We start from the raw sequence: 19,681 nt of genomic DNA, 5'->3' as shown, positions 1-19,681 counted from the left end.
CTCTTAGGACAACTGAAGGCAATACTTGGACCTTGTCCTATCTCTCATTTTCCCACCCTCTAAGATTCTGCTCATGCTCGGCAGATGCAAGTTTCTGCAAGATCTCAATGTAAAGTCAAGAAAGATGTTAAACAATGTGTTCTTCAGATTTACTTAAAAACCCTAGATTCATCTTCTAGAAACTTCTGAATTTTAACTGAAGAAATAAATTAGGCTTTTTATCTTCTTGACTTGTACTTTGTTGCCAGGTACTTATGCTAACAATTAACTATGGAAAATGTTGCTTCGAAGAACAACTTCTGCAGAGAGGTTAAAATCTGCATGAACAAAACTCTGCATTCACAGTCTGGGAACTCCATGAAAACAGAATTGATGTGCTTTACAAAACAGAACAGTTATAAGAGAAGTATCAGGGTCTTGACAAAGTTCAGAGAAAATGTAAATTTCTTATTTCCACAATTTCACATTTCATGTCCTCCATGATCTGTCATTGTCTTCCACCCATTTCAATACCAAATATAAAATTAGAAATGATTAGTGATGAAGGAACTCATTCCTAGGATGTTTTCCTCCTTGGGCAGAAAGATGAGATTCTGTAATGAGTTGGTCTCCATTTTAATCTTTTATAGCAACTAGAACGACCTATATCTCATTCTTGCTGTGAAGCCTCTGTTTATGCCTCACTTCAATTCTCAGTGCTTTACCATGGTGCACAGGTAATATCTTTGCTTACATATTTCAGAAAGATCAGTAAGAAAATTATGCTCTAGTGATAACTTATTTAAATTAATAAACTCTTCCCTAGGTTAAAAATATTTCCTTTTGTCTTAATGAGGAAAGTTACCACTGATGGGAATATGGAGGAAAACCATGCTGTGAAATCCCATCCTTCTTCCCTGTTATCTTGAAAGGAAAGGGATGATCATCCTAACAGGTGCTTCCTTTTTTGGGAGGCATGAAAAACTGGAAAGGCATGGTACTCCCCCCATGACTATTTTTTAAATAGTAAACTACATGCTATATTTCAGGCTGCATTTTCCCTTTTCTGAGCAAGACAGTTGGAAGAAATGAAAGCATTTCCATCTCCTGGGAAAGAAACATTTTCCCTATGCCCTCTTCCTAAAGTGAGGGCTTGTCCAGTGGTTCCCTCCCATGTGCATTGGTAGAATTACTACATAGCTTTAATTCAAAACTACTTCCTTTAATATAATACAGGAGTTACTATAGGTCTGGGACATAATGAGGTGTGCAAAGAGAAGGCCTTTCAGAGCACAAATGTGTGAACAGCTTTATGCAGATACATTAACCCCTTAAGCAGTTTACAGCTTGTAATCAAGAAGTCCAAATCTGAGTACTGCTTTGTGGTTTAAACACTGATTAAATCTGCGAACATGAGCAACAGAGAGTTATTAAAATAATCTAGAATATACAGGAGTTTTAGGTTATATGGTACAATTACAACTGATAAAAAAACAATCAAAAATGTTCTTTAAAAGAAGACCCTATGTCTTCTCTAAACCAGTATAATCCACTAAAGGGAGAAGATAATAGACTCAAATTACTAAAGAACAGGTAATCCAGTCTATGATTTTGACCAAATTAAGATTTAATACTGGAATTGTTTTATTTGAACAGATTTGTTGAGGTGATAATCAGATGCAAAATTTCACATAGCATTGTGGATTTTTCCATTACATATAGTTTTTCAATATGAGAAATCTGCAGTAAATTGTAAAAAAGGTCATCATGCACAAGAGATTATTATATTGATGTGATTAAATGTTTCAATGTCTAATGAGGAGCACCTGCAGGAGCTGGGATGGTTTAGCCTTGAGAATAAGAGGCTCAGGGGAGACCTTGTCACTGCTGAAAAGGAGTTTGGGGTCTGTTTCTTCTCCCAGGTGACATGCAACAAGAGAAGAAGAAATGGCCTCAAGTTGTGCCAGGTGAGGTTTACACTGAATATTAGGAAAAAAATTTTCACTGAAAGGGTACCAAGCATTAGAACAGACTGCCCAAGGACAGGGTTGAGTCACCATTCCTGGAGGTATTTAAAACACGTGTTGATATGGTGCTTTGCCTTAAGAGAGGAGCCCCAAAGAGGAGATACAAGGACTGCCTGAAACAATGTCTCAGCCTTGGCCATATTGATCACCACCATTGGTCTACTCTGGCCTCCAATAGGGAGGCCTGGAGACACACCATCTATAACGCTGCTGCTTCCTTTGAGAACACACGCAGGATCACTTTTGAGGAGAAAAGACAACGTAGAAAGAATCGCATCTCGTCGATATCACCTGGGGAGTCTTTCTGCTGTGCCTTCTGCAACCGGACTTGTCTATCTCACATTGGTCTTCTTAGCCATCAGCATGCTTGTAGCAAGCGTGGGTAGAGCCCTTCTCAAATCTTTGTTCATGAAGCCTAGCCATTAATGAATGATGTGGTGCTTGGGGACATGGTTTAGAGGTGGACTTGGCAGCGTTGGGTTAACAGTCAGACTCAATGTTCTTAAGAGTCTTTTCCAACTTAAATGATTACACAATTCTATGAATAATTAGGAGGACTTGAAAAATTGTATTTATGTATATCATCTTTAAACAGTACACACCAATATGCACTCAACTGGAAAGAGTACGTTTCCCCTTGAAATACATGTATCACTGGGAAAATGAAACTTCCCAATAAGTGTTAGAATATTTTTGAAAACAGGTTTGGTTTTATTTATGAATTTACAGAAATTCAGCCATAAGGTAAACAACATGAGCTTTCAATTTAACCCAATTTCATAAAAATAACCACCAGTTTATCTTCAAATAATAACCAGTCAGAAAACAAGGAATGTAATTAGCATGTAATAGCACTAAGATTTCCTAATGATAATTGCTAAATTTAATTTTTAAACATTTTGATGTTACATTATTTCCAAGAGTCTGATTAATCCTCTCTTCTTTTTCCCACAGAGAAAGACTGTAGTTCCTCCTCAAATATGTGAAGACACAATTAACTGAAAAGGTGCCTGATCAAATTTATCCAAATTATTTTATTCTACTTCACTTACTGCTTCCAAAGATGAGGTTTGGATTAAATAAATAAATAAATAAATAAATAAATAAATAAATAGGTATATATTTCTGTATAACTCAATCAACTGCATGGAAAACCCCAGCATCTGGTAAGACATTCCCAGAAACTGATAAGAGGATTAAAGGATGAAAGGAGTGATATGGAGATAACAAGGCCTCTTTTTCAAAAGTATCCTGCCAGACAGGAATACAGGAAAATGACCCTTGGGCCCATGTCATCTATCACCATAAAATTAATTTCTTAATTATAACCACTCAAACTGCCTAAGAAAAAAGGTATAAAAAGAGATTGTACCTATGCAAAAATTGGGGAGAAGTTCCATCAGCTCTGCTGAGGTAGCTGACAGGTTGCTTTTTCTCCTTCCAACTCTGGGGATGCCTGGAAGGTGAGATGTACCTTATGCATGCTAATTCCTTGATTCTAAATAACTAGAGCTTACTTTTGCTTCATAGTATTCTTAGTAAATTGCTTTAAAGCTTTTTGCTTATGTTTCTTCATAGTGTTCTTAGTGTTTTGCTTTGGAGTGTTTGCTTAAGTCTTGCTTTATTATTATTACATAGTTTAAGTGTAATTTTTGCAGTTAGACTCTGTTCCAGACACAACAAACCCCACAAATTTGTGTTAATAAATGTGTTTTTTCATGAACTGTAAGAGTGAGTCTGTTTTTAGGTGCTGACAGTTTTGTCGCTGGTGAAATAACTCATAGGAGGAACTTGCTGAGGGTTTTCCCTATAGCTATTAAGTGCAGTCCCTATATAAAAAGTATCAAATGTCCTGTCCATCTCAGTGAACCTGTCAAGTGAAGGGTCTCATTACATGACATGTTAACAGACTGTTTTGGACATTAAAAGGCTTTGATCTCCTGAGGGAACACTGATAGACAAAAAATAAATTAATATAAATTAGACAGAAAATTCTTTTCTGCCCCTTTTTACATGATGGCCTATAAAAAATGATACAGAGGGACTAACTATTCAGTTTAAGGCATAAATTTATCTCTAAAAAAAGCATATGCAACACATCTGAAAACAAATAAACAAAAAGACCCCAAAAAACTCAAACAAATGAAAAAAAATCAAAATCTGAGCAAGGAATAGGAAGAAAACCTGTAGTGACATTGTTTCTTTTGCTTTAATTGCATTTTTTATATGAATTTACTCTCTTCTGTGTTTGTTAAACTGTTCTTCCTGTGACGTGATAAAACACTGTTTCAGGAACTCTGGTTTATACTGTTCAAATCCATCATGAAGGCAATGTAGCAGCATAGAAAACTGCAAGGTTCCCTGCCCTCCAGCCAGCACTCTTCCCAGATCTCTTCACAAAAGAACACCTGAACTATGCTGCACCTTCTTTACTTGTTACCTTTCCAGTGAGCCTGAAACAGTAATAACAGTTAGCTCTTAAATAAATTAAAAGTAAAATGCTGAGATGATTGCTGCATGAAAAAACACTGGCCAAAGTGACAAGCTCTGTCTAAGCCATTCTTCCACTGGATATAGAGATGAGATGAGTAACCAAACTCAGCATGTCTTGTTCTATCTCATCAGAATACTGGAAAATGTAGGAATGAGAAAAAATTCTTTAAACAAGTTACTTCCTGATGAAAATATTGGACATTAATTCAAAGACAAATTCTGCATAGAGACAGAGAAATGACTAAAGATGTGATAAACAAGCACTTTTGTTTTCTAGTACAATAGATTAGCATTAAGCATGTGTAGATCTGATGCCTAAAACCTATTCTCACTTTGAACAGTTTATGAGTGACCTTTTTAGAAGCATATGACTGGTTTAATCATTAAGAAAGTTAGAATTCTTAAAAAATGACTCACACATAGACATGTGACTGTTTGATACAGACCCTAAGGTTCATGATGCTCAAGAGGTTTTAGAGATTACCTGTTTAATTGAAAGCTGTGTCGAAAATACTATGTAGAGCCTATTAGCTGTACTGTGGATCAAGTCAGACTGTCAGTGTTCACATACTAAAGGAGGCCAATTGGAACCAAGGATAGCAGAGACCATGATCTTGGGTTTAACTTGGTGGTGCTTATAATTATTATAAATGAATGCAATTCACCAAGTGCTGAACCATTGTTCTTTTTCTCTAACATATTTTAAATCCATCCAATCTTTCTCAGATCAAGTAGCTGACAAATCAGCATGATGTTAATCCCTATGTTAATCCCTTTCACAATATATAGCAGGTGCATTAATGCCTACCTTGATTCTTGCTGAGATTGCACTTTAGGACTGAAGTTTATGTCTCTATTTGCTTCAAAATAGCATGTGCATTTTGTGTTTTCTAAACCACTCCAACCAAACTATTTAATTATTTAATTTATATTTCCAAAGTTATAAACTATTGTTTTATTAAGCATTAGAGACCTTTCCTATTGAAAACAGATATATATATATTTCTACGTCTATGAGAAGTTCGCTGTCCACCTCTCACAGTAAGCATTGAACATTCTAACCTTTCTTTATTTCATGAAATCCAGGAGGAAAATTTTGTCTTAAATGGGCTACAATACCCTTTAAGGTGTTTATTTTGAAGATAGAAAAACCTTAAAGAAGTAAACTTAATTTAGGCAGTGCACTTATAAGCTTTAAATTATGAAAGAGTCAATACATACAGTGCACCCTTGGAGCTTGCTTTTCTCACCCTATCTCAGTTATCAAATTAACCCCAGTGCCATTTTTGCTACATGACACTTTGAAAACCTTTTAATTCTATAATAACTTACTGTAAAACCCAAAATATTTTCAAGATTAAGTAAAAATTCCAATAAATACAATTACCTCTATCTTTCCCCTTTAACACTGTCTTCCTGAAATCTGAGATTTGAACATCTTACCATACCTGTGGTTATTTTGTCCTTCATTTATTACTGGAGGACCAATTATTGTACCTCCAATAGCTCTTTATTTAATAATATGAAGCTCCTGATGAGTAATACAGCAAAGTTAGCTAATTAAAAGAAGTGCTGACACAAATTTAATATGTAAATACCTGGAGGCTTCTATTTGCTGTGATACCAACAGCAAAACTATAGTATTGCTTAAGCAAACTGAAAAGAATAATAACAGCTTTCAGAAAATACTAGTATGTTTTTAGAATAAGCTGATTTTTTCCTGTATATACACAAACTTCTCTATGTACTCTGTGAATTTCTTAGAATTTTCTATTACTAACCTGTAAGTTATCAGCTGACATTTTTTCAGCAGAAAAGGTAAGATTTACAAGATAAGATAAAGAGTGAGTACCATACACAAAGACACACTGACCACCCCCGTCCCAAGGCAAAACAAATGAACCTTCTCTGTGAGGTAACACAGAACTGCAGGTGTCTAAAATATTCTGTAGCACTTTTCTCCTTGTGCAGTAAATATGGGTTTCTGACATCCTTATTATCAACCCCATCAGGCTGCACAGGGCCTGCACAAAGATAATTTATGCAGTATACCTAAAATGAAGAAAAGAATAAACGGGAAAAAAAAAAGTGAAAAGTATATATAATGAAAAACTTCAAGGACATTTTCAGTGTGATATACTATCAATAGTTGCAGACTCTCCAGGGAAAAATTTCTACACATAAACCTTGATAACTTTGATTTATACATTTGACAATGTAATATTGAATAAGCCTGATAGTTCTTAGCAAGGGAATGGACAAGTAACTTGTAGGCAAACAAGATAAGAAAAGTATGTTGGATTTATTTTAATACTGTGGCAAAATGTTCTCATTTGATGAATACTCTGTAATGAGCACTTCCTGTCAGAAAAAAAACCTGAATTAAATGAAAGAATAGTAATGCATTTGTATTGATATATTTATATGTTTTGGATTGTGCAAGTATAACACTTAGGTGTTTATTTACATGTCTCTGTGTGAGACTGCATGTGTATATATGTTCAGGTGTAGTAACAAATATGTTGATTTGAATTCTATAATATGTGGAAAGAAAGTGTGTTGTATTTAATGGTTACTCAGGGCTCAAGGAGTCTGATTCTCTGTTTGATAAAGTTGTCTGAAGCCCTTTTACTATGAAGAAATTAAATATAGATTTTTTTGTGCAATAATATGTCACAACACCAATGGGCACATTCTTATGCTGAATAGTATTGTAATTACATTATAAGAAATGTAAGAAATTATGAATAAAACCCTACTGTTTTCGTCTGGTTAAAAATAAAAACTAACATTTCATCTGGCCATTCACTTATCTGTTTTCAAGTTCAATTTAAACAATGAAAACCATTAGGATTCTATGTTTGCATTTAGTTAATAAACTTTTTACTTTCTGAAAGTATATAAAATGAAAAAGAAGAAAATATTAAAGCTAAACAGAAGAGAAATAAATTGATGGAGATCAAAACAGCAAAAAAAGAAGAAAGTGAGGCCGACAACATGAAAGGGCAAAAATATAGGGGAGGAAGGAAATGATGGAGGAATTCTGAGTGCACTCACAGCAGATAAATTCCTTTAATAAAAAAGCTGGAGGCAACAACCTAACTCTGTAACAAGAGAAGTACATACATGGCAGTGGCTGGATAACAGTATATGCCAATGATGAAAGTGAAGTTGTTGTGGTTGGTTTTTTGCTGGTTTTTTTTCTTGTTTTTTTAATCTTTAAAGTCAATCTCTGGCAATTGGAAAAAAAAAGGCATGCTTAGGTGTTAAACAGTTCAGATGGTGGTGGTTGCATTTTTTGATTAGGGCATTGTTTTAGCTATAAAGTAAATTCAGAGAGGAATAGTTTGGTTTTGTTCTGCAGGATAAAAGAATTTTTCAGATACCCAGTCTGGAAAAGTGTTTCTATGAAAAAGGCAAATATGGATCACTTTTGCTGTACTAAGTATTCAACTAAAGAGTCACAATAATGGATTTGTATACTTCTTACCCAAGTAGATACAGAAGAAACATATCACAGTGAAAATGTTACATATTGCTGTCTTTTGAAAGAGAAAACTCTTTTTTCTTTGTCCTTGATCTGGTATTAGAACATGAAGAAACAGAAACATTAGAACTTTTCAAATGGCATACATTTTTATGTAACAAAATCATTTTGATAACTATGAAGGTTTTGAGTTTTGGTTTGTTTGTTGGGTTTATTGGGTTGGGGGCTTTTTATTAGTTTTCATTAAGTCATGTATATATGGCTAATCTGTCCAATTAAAACTTTATCACATTCTAATACCTTCACTGTTTTGGTCATTGAATCTTTTGTTTGCCTCGCATTACCAGCCAATACATTCCAACCGTCTTCCTGAAATACAGACTTACTCTAAAGTCAAAGGCAATATCAGAGCAAATATACTGCTAAGTCTTCTTCTTCAGTTTTTCCATTCTTTCATGTGTATACTTCTATAATTTCTTTCCAAAAGCCCTACTGTTTGGTTTTTTTCCCCCCAGATTGCCTTTTCCAGCTCAATATGTCATACTTAGATACATATGAGTCTCATAAAATTCACACCCCATAGCTAAATCTCACTAGTGTAAATCTAGCTGATATCCTGAAAGCAAATATGAGATCCTGAAGACAGATAAGGCTCAGTAGTTAGACTCTTTTGCTCAAAAACAGCATGGAAGGAGGAAGGTCAGACAGAAGGTAAGTAGTAAGGAATATAACTGCCAGCCTGTATTTGTGACAATTGCTTTATGAGGGAAAAACTTAAGTGTTGGGTGTTTTTCTGCACTTAATATTAGAATCATCTGAGAAAAATAAAGCAAATACCACAAGAAATAACCCTAGAAGCATTAAGCATGCTCCTTCGGTTAGCTTTTCTTACAAACCAGGAAATACAGCACTTTTCTGCACTGCTTGGATCCTTTCATCATGAGATGAATATTGATCATGTGTCCCTCTTCCATCACTACCTCCCATCAGTATTTAAAGACAGAAGGAGTCAAAACTTGTAATTAATGCACAAATGAGACAGCTAAGCTTAATATAGAAAGCAGTTTTGAATTGGGTCTATCAGTTTAGCTAAGAGACTCAATCTGAGAAATAGATATATTAATATAGGGGAGAATTTCTTCAACACTTTTAGTAAAATAACCCTACTCCAGAGTGATGGTTTTTTTATTCAACATATGGCCATTCAATCTGTGCAGCATAATCCTCATGTAAAATAGCATACTTTCTTCCACAACACCATGTATATACTAAACATTACATGCTGAAACTTAAAATATCTAAATCCCTTTTGGTTCTGACCCAGTGAGAGCAAACAAAGCCCAGTGATTTAACTGATCAGCCTCTTGTGGACTGCTTAGGAAGAGATGAAGCACTGTTTTGACTCTACTGATCGTTTGACAGATCTCCATCAAGTAAGATTGTTGTTCAGACATGTAGCATCCATATGCGCACATCATATCTCATTCTAAATATCTTCAGTGACAGAATGGAGTCTTCTCTTCCAGCCCTACATCTCATTCACATGACGTTTTGAAAGGTAGAAATATCAGTATTGTTAAAAAAATTCATCATGTTCTAATAACTACACACAAAACACAGAAGACATCACAAATACAGAAACTTTGTGAAGAAAATTGTTAGGCTCAAACAAATACTTAATTTCTGTGCTTTGTACTGTGCAGAAAATTAATTCTTCAGAAAAAAAAAAACAAACTTAATTGGGACACAGTCTTTATTTACACGTTCATTAAACTTAGAAATGTTGCAGCCCATGGCATGTCTACCATACTGCAATCAGTAATCAGTCAGGAAAATATTGTGCAAAATTGGGTATCACTGCTGAAACAGCACAGAATGTTACCCTCCTATAGGCACTGGGGCTGAAAAAAGAAGCCCTTGCAATGTTACCATAAAATAGTGAAAGCAGAAGGAAATCAAGACAGTAAGTCTTACGAAAAAAACCCACACAGTTTGGAAAATGAGTTGAAACAGCGAGGGATAGAGACATGCTTAGTACATACTGAAGAGATTATACCAACAGTGAGAAAGAAACAAAGATAACAGATCAGTAAGACCTCTGAAGAACAGTTCAAAGCAATTGATTCTAAAAAGTTGAGAAGCTGCTTAACAGAACAACTAAAACAATGTAGAGTTGCCAAGAATTACAGCATCTACTTGACAGAGAGTCAGAAGAGCACCATAAAGTTGTATTTGCAAGTAATAAAAGTCTAATAAATGACTCAGTAGGATGCTGATCAAAAGCTACAATAGTGGGACCCAGAGGAAACAAATAAATGTTTAGGGAAGAAAATATACTCTTCAAAGTAAGCAGAGCATTAACAGAAGTACCTTTGAACAGGAGAAGAATCAGACTTAATTTTATGCTGCTCAGAAAAAGGCAAATAAATGTTAGAAAATCTTATCTAACTACAATCTTCATATGGTTGGTTAAGACCTGGAACTATGCTACTGTCCCTATAGGAAGATTAAATTAGCTTTTATTTTCAGTTAGCATTAAAAATGTCCCCACACCAGCACCAGAATGCAAAATTTGGAAAATGCTACATGCCCATTTTTTTTTATTTTAGATTTATTCTTTAAAATATTCAAGCTCATTATGTGGTTTATTTTGTTGGTTTGGTTGCTTGCTTGCTTGCTTTTCTTGTTTTACTTTTTGTGCAAGGAAACCTCTTTAACTAGCCTATCCTCCTTAAATTACACTGAATGTTAAGAGAAATCATCGCTTTACTTTGTAAAATACTATGTGCAAACTAACCCAATGAAAAGTCACAAAATTCTCTGTTAGAGTAAGTCAAAAGTAATTTAAAATACAGAGTAACAATATGTCATGAACTGTTTGTCTTCTTGGAAAAGAAAATCAAACATGACCCTAAGCATTCGGATAAATATTTTCAAGTCTGACAGTCAAAACAGTAGACTCCTGGAGAGAACTGGTGAAAAGCAATTTGTTTTGACATTGCCTGAACTGTTAAAAAACCAATATGTTTTGCCATTGCTTGAACTATAAAAAGCAAGTGGCTTCACTATCACAAAAATTTGTAGTCAGAAGACAATTGCAATGACAGGATGTTCAGTTAACCACAGCTGACAAATTCTGTGCACCTCCTTTCTTTCCTAATAAGGTAAAGCAGGCGGACATCACAACCTACAAACTTCAGGTGCACGATTGTCCTGGGAACACCAATGCCTGTGTGGCAGATGTGCTGTTGTCATGGCCCCCAAGCTTGGGCCAGACTGCTGAGATGCTATCAGAAAGCATGCTGCTTAGCCTACACATAAAAACTCACTTGACAAGCTCAGATGGAGCTCTCCCCACCAAAGGACAGAAGAAGAAAGGATCAACAAGATGCCATGGGATCCACAGTGGTGACTGTCATTTGCTTTTTGTAACTACCCTTTGCTTTTTCCTACTTTCTTCTTTTCCTCCTTTCTCTCCTCTTTAACAGAGAATAAAAGTGAATTATCTTTTTGGTTACCAGCAACTGACCTCATTTGTGTCCTAATCTCACTCCAGGGATGTTCAGACCTTTCACCCTCTCTGCTTTTGCAGACCAAGGCCAAAAATCTAAATTACCCACCAACTAACTAGATTATAACAACTCACCAGTCTAATCTTAAAATCAAGCCTTCAATACACAGTTCAGTTTTCAGGAGTTCTGTCATTCATAGCTCCAAGAAAAGTCAGGGATGAAAATCTGCAAAACTTTCAGCATATCTTAAAATCGGTTCTTAATTGAAAATTATCTTCGTAATTGATATTTTTAAAGTTTATAGATTTCAAAATGTTAGCAAGATATTTTCCTTTAGAAAGAAGTAGGAAAGAAGTTCCTTTTCTGTCAGTTAATCTGTAAAGCAAAAGGATTTTCTTTCCTATCTTTTGTTATCTGAAAAAGTAGTGTAGATACAGTTAGTCCAAATATTATATTAAACATACTGATAAAGATGATGTAGGCTTTATGTGAAAGTAATCTAAGACTTAAATATGTTTGATTTTAACACTTCACAGTCGTCATGGTCCTAAAGTAAATACACATCTTTCCAAGATACATGAAATCAAGAAAATGATCTTCCTGTGTTGCACTCCTAGACAAATCCAAAGTAATAAAAAGACAACTCATTCACTATTGACCATCCTGTCCAGAACAGAAACACTTGAGAGTTCGACCTCCTTTTCTTGCACTGTGGTGATCAGTATCTGTTAGGGTGTCTCTTTACCTTCCACCAAGCTAGATGTAATAGTGTGGACTTCATTTCTGGGTGAAAGCTCCAAGCTTACTCATACCTCTTCATTTTGAACATAACATAATTGATCTGTCTGGGTATGCAATTCCTTCTATATATTCTTGTGACTGATGAGCTAGCAACCTGCCCAAGAATGGTACTTTAGAGAGAGTGCCTTTTCGAGTCCAGTGAACAGAAAAATAAATTAATCCACACCAATCTCATTAAGTTCTACACTACTAAAATCCTAAATCAGCTGAAAAAGATATGTTTTACAGAACGAACAAAACTTGCATATTATGGTAGTAGATGGGGGTTTAATGTTTTTCACAGGTAAGTCTGAGCCTCTATAAAATTGTACAGTGTAATAATATATTAATAATGCCTTTAATAATACTGCATAGTCCATACCAATTTTTCTATTATTATGGTTAAACTTTCTTGCAATTAGCAGGGATATTGCCATCTTCATTTTATTATAAACATGAAAAACATTCCTTAATTAAAATTCCTAAAAGTCAAGGGGAAAAAAATTAAAATTAACTGAATAAAGAAAGCATTGAGAGTTCAAGACTTTCTTCTATTAGTAGTAATTTTGATAATTTTCTTTTGATACACATTTAAATTTTCTCTTACAAAAATATACTACATTTTGAAAAAATAAGACCACATAACAGAATATAAATTTTAGATGAAAATTTCAGACATTTCCATATTTTAAATGCATTTCCATATTTAAAAATGTAAAGTGATTTAATAATTTCTATAAAATGCATTGATTTTCAGGTCAAAAGTCATTCCATGACAAATATTCACTTTGAATTGTTATGCCAAATAAAATATAACAATTCAGTTTGGAACCTAAAGAAAAATTTTTCAGTGAAGTATAGTAAAATCTTCCACAGTGTGACAACTTTGTACTTTTCACTGTTTTTCTTGAATAGATATCTCTATTGAGGCACTGAATTTCCTTTCAGAAAAAGTGAACTCAATAGATTTTGCAAAGAAACAGCATTTACATCTTAACAATATGCTATGAAAGCATGCAGTAAATTGATCTTTTCTGCAGCTAAATGTTTTCATTTATTTATGGTGAGATAAAGTTAAACCTTTTCCCTTAACTACATTAAAGAAGTCAAGAATACAGTCTTCCAAAAAGCTGGACAGGAAACATGTGTTTTGTAATTATGAATGTACATATAGATTGTACATCCTTTGACTTACTGTAACTCATTTATTCATGTTTCACTACAGAAAAGTGAAATGTAAGTGAAAACTTTTTTAACTCCCCCCCTACCCCAATATAAGGGGTCTCTACCATTTATTGATTTTACAGAAGCACAAGTGAAAATGCATCTCAGTACAATCCAGTAGAAAAATATTGAATTATGATCACTATCTTATGCATAATTATTCATAGTTATGTATCTACAATCATTACTGAGAAACAGCGGATTGAAAAAAGAAATTAGGTAGGTAATAAAACACCTTACAAAGTCTATCAAAACAATTAGATGTCTGTTTTTATGTCAAGATTCAACAGCATCAAGACACAACTTGAAAAACTCACCCTTAATTCCTTTAGCAACGTAGGATTTTGACTGTGATTTCATGTATTTCATTAAAAATGTATTTAAAACTTGGAAACTTTAAATCAGACCTACTACTCTGAGTGGAAATTTTCATACTGGTTTTTTTTTCCCCTTGTACCTAATGTATTTTCTTAACATCTCTACACTGGTCATTTTTGTGTTTAAATGAACATACACACTTGCATGTATTCATGGATTTGTGAAAATATATATGGAATATTTTTAAGACAGATCCTAAATTCTACTGTTTGAATTGAGACAAAGAGGGAAAGCATACCTTTTCTGGATCAGTTGTTGTGATGACCCACACGCAGTGTGCATTGTCTTCATATTGAACTGGATAATTTGGTGATGTGATAATGCCACTCGGTCCACGTAAATTGGAACCACATGTTCTAGCTAAAATGATAAACAGTAAATCAGACTGCTTTTGATTGGTTACTCTGTTTTAAATAAATATCACAAAATTGCCACAATGTTAGTAACAACTTGCCACAGAAGTATTATTACACTGATATATTTATAACAATCTGCAATTGAAGATGTTTGAGCTAGGCAAAAAAATCCCTAAAAATGGTCTACATAGGAAGGAAACTAATACTTTCCAATTATTCAGTGCAAAATTTACATTACTGTATTCTTTATGCAAAATAAATTCTCAAAATTACCATATTAATATGTTTACAGAAAAGTTTACCCTTTTCAATTGGATGAAGGGAGCCTTCTATGTATGAATGTAAGAAGGGGTAGTACATGCTCTACTTCGTACTTTCTCCATGACTGGGAGAAAAAAAAAGTATCATCATATTTATGTAACAGTATATTCTTAACCTAAACTTGAACTTCTGTGGTATCTTAGCTCTTTACACCATAAGAAATATAATTCGAAAGAAAAGAACATAAAATGATTCTAATCCCTCTGTCACATTCAGCAAATCTGGATAGTCAGCATTCTGAAAATACATTACTTTAGAAAGTAATACTTTCCAAAAAGTATTAGGAATAGATTTTGGAAAATATACAAATTTCTCAAAATATTTCAGCATCTAACAGTATTTAAAAATATTTAGAAATATAATTTGAAGTGACATAAATGAACTCAAATATTTTAAAATGTCACTATCAAGTTTTGGGTACTACAGCACTGTGGCAACATGCTAAAACTGAAAGTCTAGGTCATAGCATTTCTAAGTACTTAGATACAAATCTCTGAATCTCATCATTTATCTGCACAACTTCCACTGATGTCTGATGTAATTTAGACTCTTTAGTTACTTAAGTTTCAGCACAGGAAGAAGGAATGACTAGATTCTTCAAAAATTGTTTCATTCTTTCTCTGAATATTGGAATAAAATACACAACATATTTCTGGTACTTTGTAAAATTTTAGCCTTCATCCCTCTTTGTGGTTGTCTCCATTCTGAGGAATGAAATATGAATATTTTTTACCTCACAAACTACTGTGAGGACCCCTGCTCTTCTCCATTGATAGAAGTGTGACTTGTACAAATAGGAAAAAAGGATAGTAGAGGAAAATTACTGTCAGATTATCCTTTCATCACAATCTGCTAGCAGTATTTGTTCCTTTGTTACTATGTTAGAGACTGGACTATGAGAATTCCATGTCTAGACTGATTTAACTAGGACACAGTTTTCTATGAAAATGTCTTTGTATGCAGAGGGGTTGGAACTGGATGATCTTAAAGGCCGCTTCCAACCCTAACCATTCTAGTATTCTATGTTTATGATAAAAACTGTCTTAATAGCCTTCCATTGATTTCACTTAAGTTTCAGACACATCACGTGGAAATCTTATTGCAACAATCTTAGTAGAAGACAAAAAATTCCCTCATCCATGTAGGTAATTCTACCAAAACAGCACTAGTTGTTATTAACAAGCTGCTTGTACTTAAAAAGCTTTTTAAAAATCACAGAATCATAGAATCATTTGATTTGGAAAAGGCCTCTAGAATTATCAAGTCTGAGTGTTACCCTTCCACTGTCAAGTCCACCACTAAACCACGTCCCTAAGTGTCGCTAAAGAACTAATCACATTTAACCATGCCACTGTATGCTGCCTACCACCAATACAGAAAGCTTGGAATATTGCTGTTGTATCAAGAAAAATATATTATTTTAATTTCTATAATAACAAGAGCAGATCCATAGGATCTGAAATAGAGGACATTTTCCACAGTCTAGTAACTGGTAGAAGCAACATACCTCTAGGATTGTAACTAGCAGACAATATTTCTTGATTTGTTTTCAATTCCCCTGCTCAAGGTCTGCTACAGTAGGAACTAATCCAGAGGTGCAACTGTGTAGCAATAAGCCATTGAAAACAGTTTGTCCCTCCTCTAGCTATCCACAAAGAAGAAAGGCTGAAACATCTCCCTTTAAGAGACATTTTTCAGTCAAGCTGTTACTCTTTTATCTTTCTCCTATTTAAACTTCAGAGGTAAGGAAAAAAAAATTAGTGGGGTAGGGAGAAGCCAAGCAAGAGCGACAACTGAATCCCTGAGGTCTGTTTAGGAAATGGAGCTACTGCAAAACATAGCAAAAAAATGTTAGATAGCCTTGTATATTGCTTTCAGAAAACAAGAATGGATCTCTGTAAGGTTTTTGTGCTGAATTCAAGGAATCTGGGAACATTTACATTACTACCATTCCATTTCTGTGTCAGTTTCTGGAGCCTCCCACCACTCCCTGCCTGTGACCCAGGTTGGGCAGTGGGGTGGACACTGACCTGCACTGTCATCTTGGGCAGACCCGAGGGCAGAACCTTCACTGCACCCTTTCAAGTAAGGTCATGAACTTGCCAACAGTAAGATGGTTCCTGTGACTATTCATCAGCTTCAGAAATTCTGAACTTTGTTAGTCACCATGCTGGGGTAAATATAAATGTCAGCTTCTTCACTAAGTCTGTAAACTTAAAGTCATTGAACCCAGAGTAATTGCTTGCAGTTTATCAGCTTTTCCGCTCTAAGTTGATGATCTTTTAGAAAATGCGATAAAATGTTATTTGTTTTGTGTATTTTATTATTAAATAAAGAGGTCCATGAATACTGGCATATTGAAGTTCAGTAAAGGAATTGGAATACGGACTGCAAATAAAACTTGTGTCTTTCACTTCTCACCATCCACAAACATGCACCATGGGCAATATCATAATATTGACCAAGAATTATACATTTTTCAGCTAAAGCAATGTTAATCTGTGTTCAGAAACAAACAAATCACTTACAGAGAGTTGTTGACTTAGCCCTCAGACTGTTGTGAAATTTTAGCTCAAATTTTGGAAATATGTTTCACGAAAGTAACTTGCTTTTCTAACTGTGGTTTTATTAGAAGTATAGGACCAATTTATCCTATTTTTTTAGAAGTTACTTGAGGGAGTAAAGCATAATAGACATATTTGTAGATAATTAATTGAAAGATATAGCAAACACTAGGAATAATACACAGATAATTCAGCAGCAAAGAGTGCCTTTCTCCAGAGCATTGCTTTTCTCATTCGTGGATTACTTCAGCTCATTTCTGCAGTGTATTAGCAAACAAGAATAAATTAAAGATATTTAAAAAATCCACACTGAACAGGAGGGAACTGTGGAGTTGCATGGACACAATATTCTGCACTACTATGAAACAAAGTACTGAGAGGGTATATTTAGATTTTTCATTTAAATTGACTGAGCTATGGAGACACTGAGTTCAAGAGACACCAATAACAGCTACTTTGCTGCTCTGGAAAGATTAAGGGGTAGACTTTTATTGACTTCTTTTTAACTGGTTTTTAGATTGTCTAGTCCTTACATGGATGTGCCTATTTAATATATGTAATGTACACCTTGTAATAATTTATCCAAGAGTTGCCTTTATAGAATTTTTTATTAGGTCTGACTGAAATGGAGTTAACTTCTTTCACAGTAACTGATATGGTGCTGTGGTTTAGGTTTGTAACTAGAATGGTGTTGATAACACAGCAGTGTTTTGAATACTGCTGAGCAGTGCTTGCACAATGTCAAAGCCTTGAGGAAGCAGGTTGGAGGTGCACAAGAAGTTCAGAGGGACACAGCTGGCACAAACACAACCAAAACAACCAACAGGTTCTGCATAACAACCCAGGGAAAGGGGTAAAAAGAGGGCACCTTCATGGTTTTAGGTTTGTCTTTCTGAGTAACCATCACTTGTGCCTGACTTTCCAGGAAATGGTTAAATATCTGCCAAGTAGTTGGAAGTAGTGAATAAAATTCTTATTTTTCTCTGGTTGCATGCACAGTTGTGATACTGTCTTGCATCTGTCTTGATGTCCACCCACAAGTTTTCAGCTTTTGCTCTTCCAGGTCTTTTCCCCAACCCACTGGGGATGAGTGATTAGCTGTTGGGTAGGGCCAATCCACTACAATTCTTAAAGCATCATTTACAGATATATCACATATATTTAGCCTGGAGAAGAGAAGGCTCAGGGGAGACCTCATCACTCTCTACAACTACCTGAAAGGAGGTTGTAGCCAGGTGAGGGCTTGTCTCTTTTCCCAGGCAACTATCATTAAGACAAGAGGGCATGGCCTCAAGCTCTGCCATGGGAGGTTTAGGTTAAATGTCTTGGGTTTTTTTTTCGTGTTCCTGTTAATACACACATACCTTTTAATAAAGGGCTGTTATTTTCCCTTTTCCATAATTTGTTTTTCCTTCAATCGGAGCCTCTTAATTTTGGATTTATAATTGTTTGGAAAGAGAAGTTTGGGTCTTTTCCTCCTAATTCATCCTCAGCAAAAGACCCTTGTCTCATTTAAACTGGGACAAATGTTAGGAAGAAATTCTTTACAGAGAGGATAATCGGACATTGGAATGGGCTGCCCAGGGAAGTGGTGGATTCTCTGTCCCTGGAGGTTTTTAAGATGAGATTGAATGGGGCACTTAGTGTCATAGTCTAGCAACCATGGTGGTAGTGGATGAAGGGTTGGACTTGATGATCTCAGAGGTCCTTTCAAAGCCAGCTGATTCCATGAGTCTATGATATGTGATTATACAACTGCAAAATTGTATTGTACTCTGGCAACATGAGAAAAAATTGGTATTATGAAATTACTAGGCAATGAAAACTTTTTCAAAGTATATGAGTTTTATATAAGTGAGATTATGCTTTAGCTCATTCTTGAGCAAGAAAAAGTTTAGGTCCAGGTGCCACAAATCCTTCCCTCTCCAGTCTCTCAAATAACATTTGCTGCCCTAGTAGCTGGCATTCAGTGTAAGATTTTGTGAGTACAAGAAGTATCTCTTTGATCTACCTCAAAATGACAATAAAAGTATCTCAAACAGTTTGTATGATTTCTTTTCTTTTCTTTTTTCCCCACCAATTGATGGTGGCATTTTTCTTTGTTTTCCAAAGTTGTTTCTGGCTAGGTTGTCTGGTTCTAGGAGAAGGTAAAGCAATCACATTTCGAGGGTCAGGGCTGTCACGGACATGTACAATCCAAATGTGTAACCTGAATCAATTTTTCTACTGAGATAAAAAGAAAAGTTCTGTAGAAAGATGTATTCTTTATGTTTTCCTATTTACCTCAGTTCTGGTGTACTTTGGCAGCAATTATGTATTTTTCCAGTGTTTTTATTACAGGCAGTAGTTTGCAATGGAAAAACATGCAAACAAACAAAAAGCCACTTCTGCTCCTCCTTAAAAGTGAGTCTCATTCATTGATCTAGACCATAATGGGAAAATATTTACAAGTTGGAAGGTTAAGTCATTTGTAAAGTTGAGTAAAACAGATGAATGAGAAAGGAATTTACTGAAAAATGAGGCATAAGTAAATATCTGGGACTGACAGGAAAAAAATACG

The 19,681-nt window shown here is 34.8% G+C and overlaps 1 protein-coding gene across 3 annotated transcripts in view; it reads right to left on the bottom strand.

Moving 5' to 3' along the window:
- CSMD1 (CUB and Sushi multiple domains 1) overlaps window positions 1–19,681 on the bottom strand; it is a 1,108,336-nt gene that overhangs the window by 321,655 nt on the left and 767,000 nt on the right. For all 3 annotated transcript variants that reach the window (XR_007628921.1, XM_050315426.1, XM_050315427.1), the window contains exon 10: window positions 14,119–14,240. Coding sequence is in view for 2 of the 3 variants with exons in the window: in XM_050315426.1 (XP_050171383.1) it covers window positions 14,119–14,240 (122 nt within the window). In the remaining variant the exon portion in view is untranslated. The remainder of the gene's footprint in view (window positions 1–14,118; window positions 14,241–19,681) is intronic.

Source organism: Myiozetetes cayanensis, unplaced genomic scaffold, assembly GCF_022539395.1.
Source record: "Myiozetetes cayanensis isolate MyiCay16 unplaced genomic scaffold, myiCay2020 scf2-11, whole genome shotgun sequence".
Taxonomy (NCBI): Eukaryota; Metazoa; Chordata; class Aves; order Passeriformes; family Tyrannidae; genus Myiozetetes; species Myiozetetes cayanensis.
This window is presented reverse-complemented; position numbering and strand designations above follow the sequence as displayed.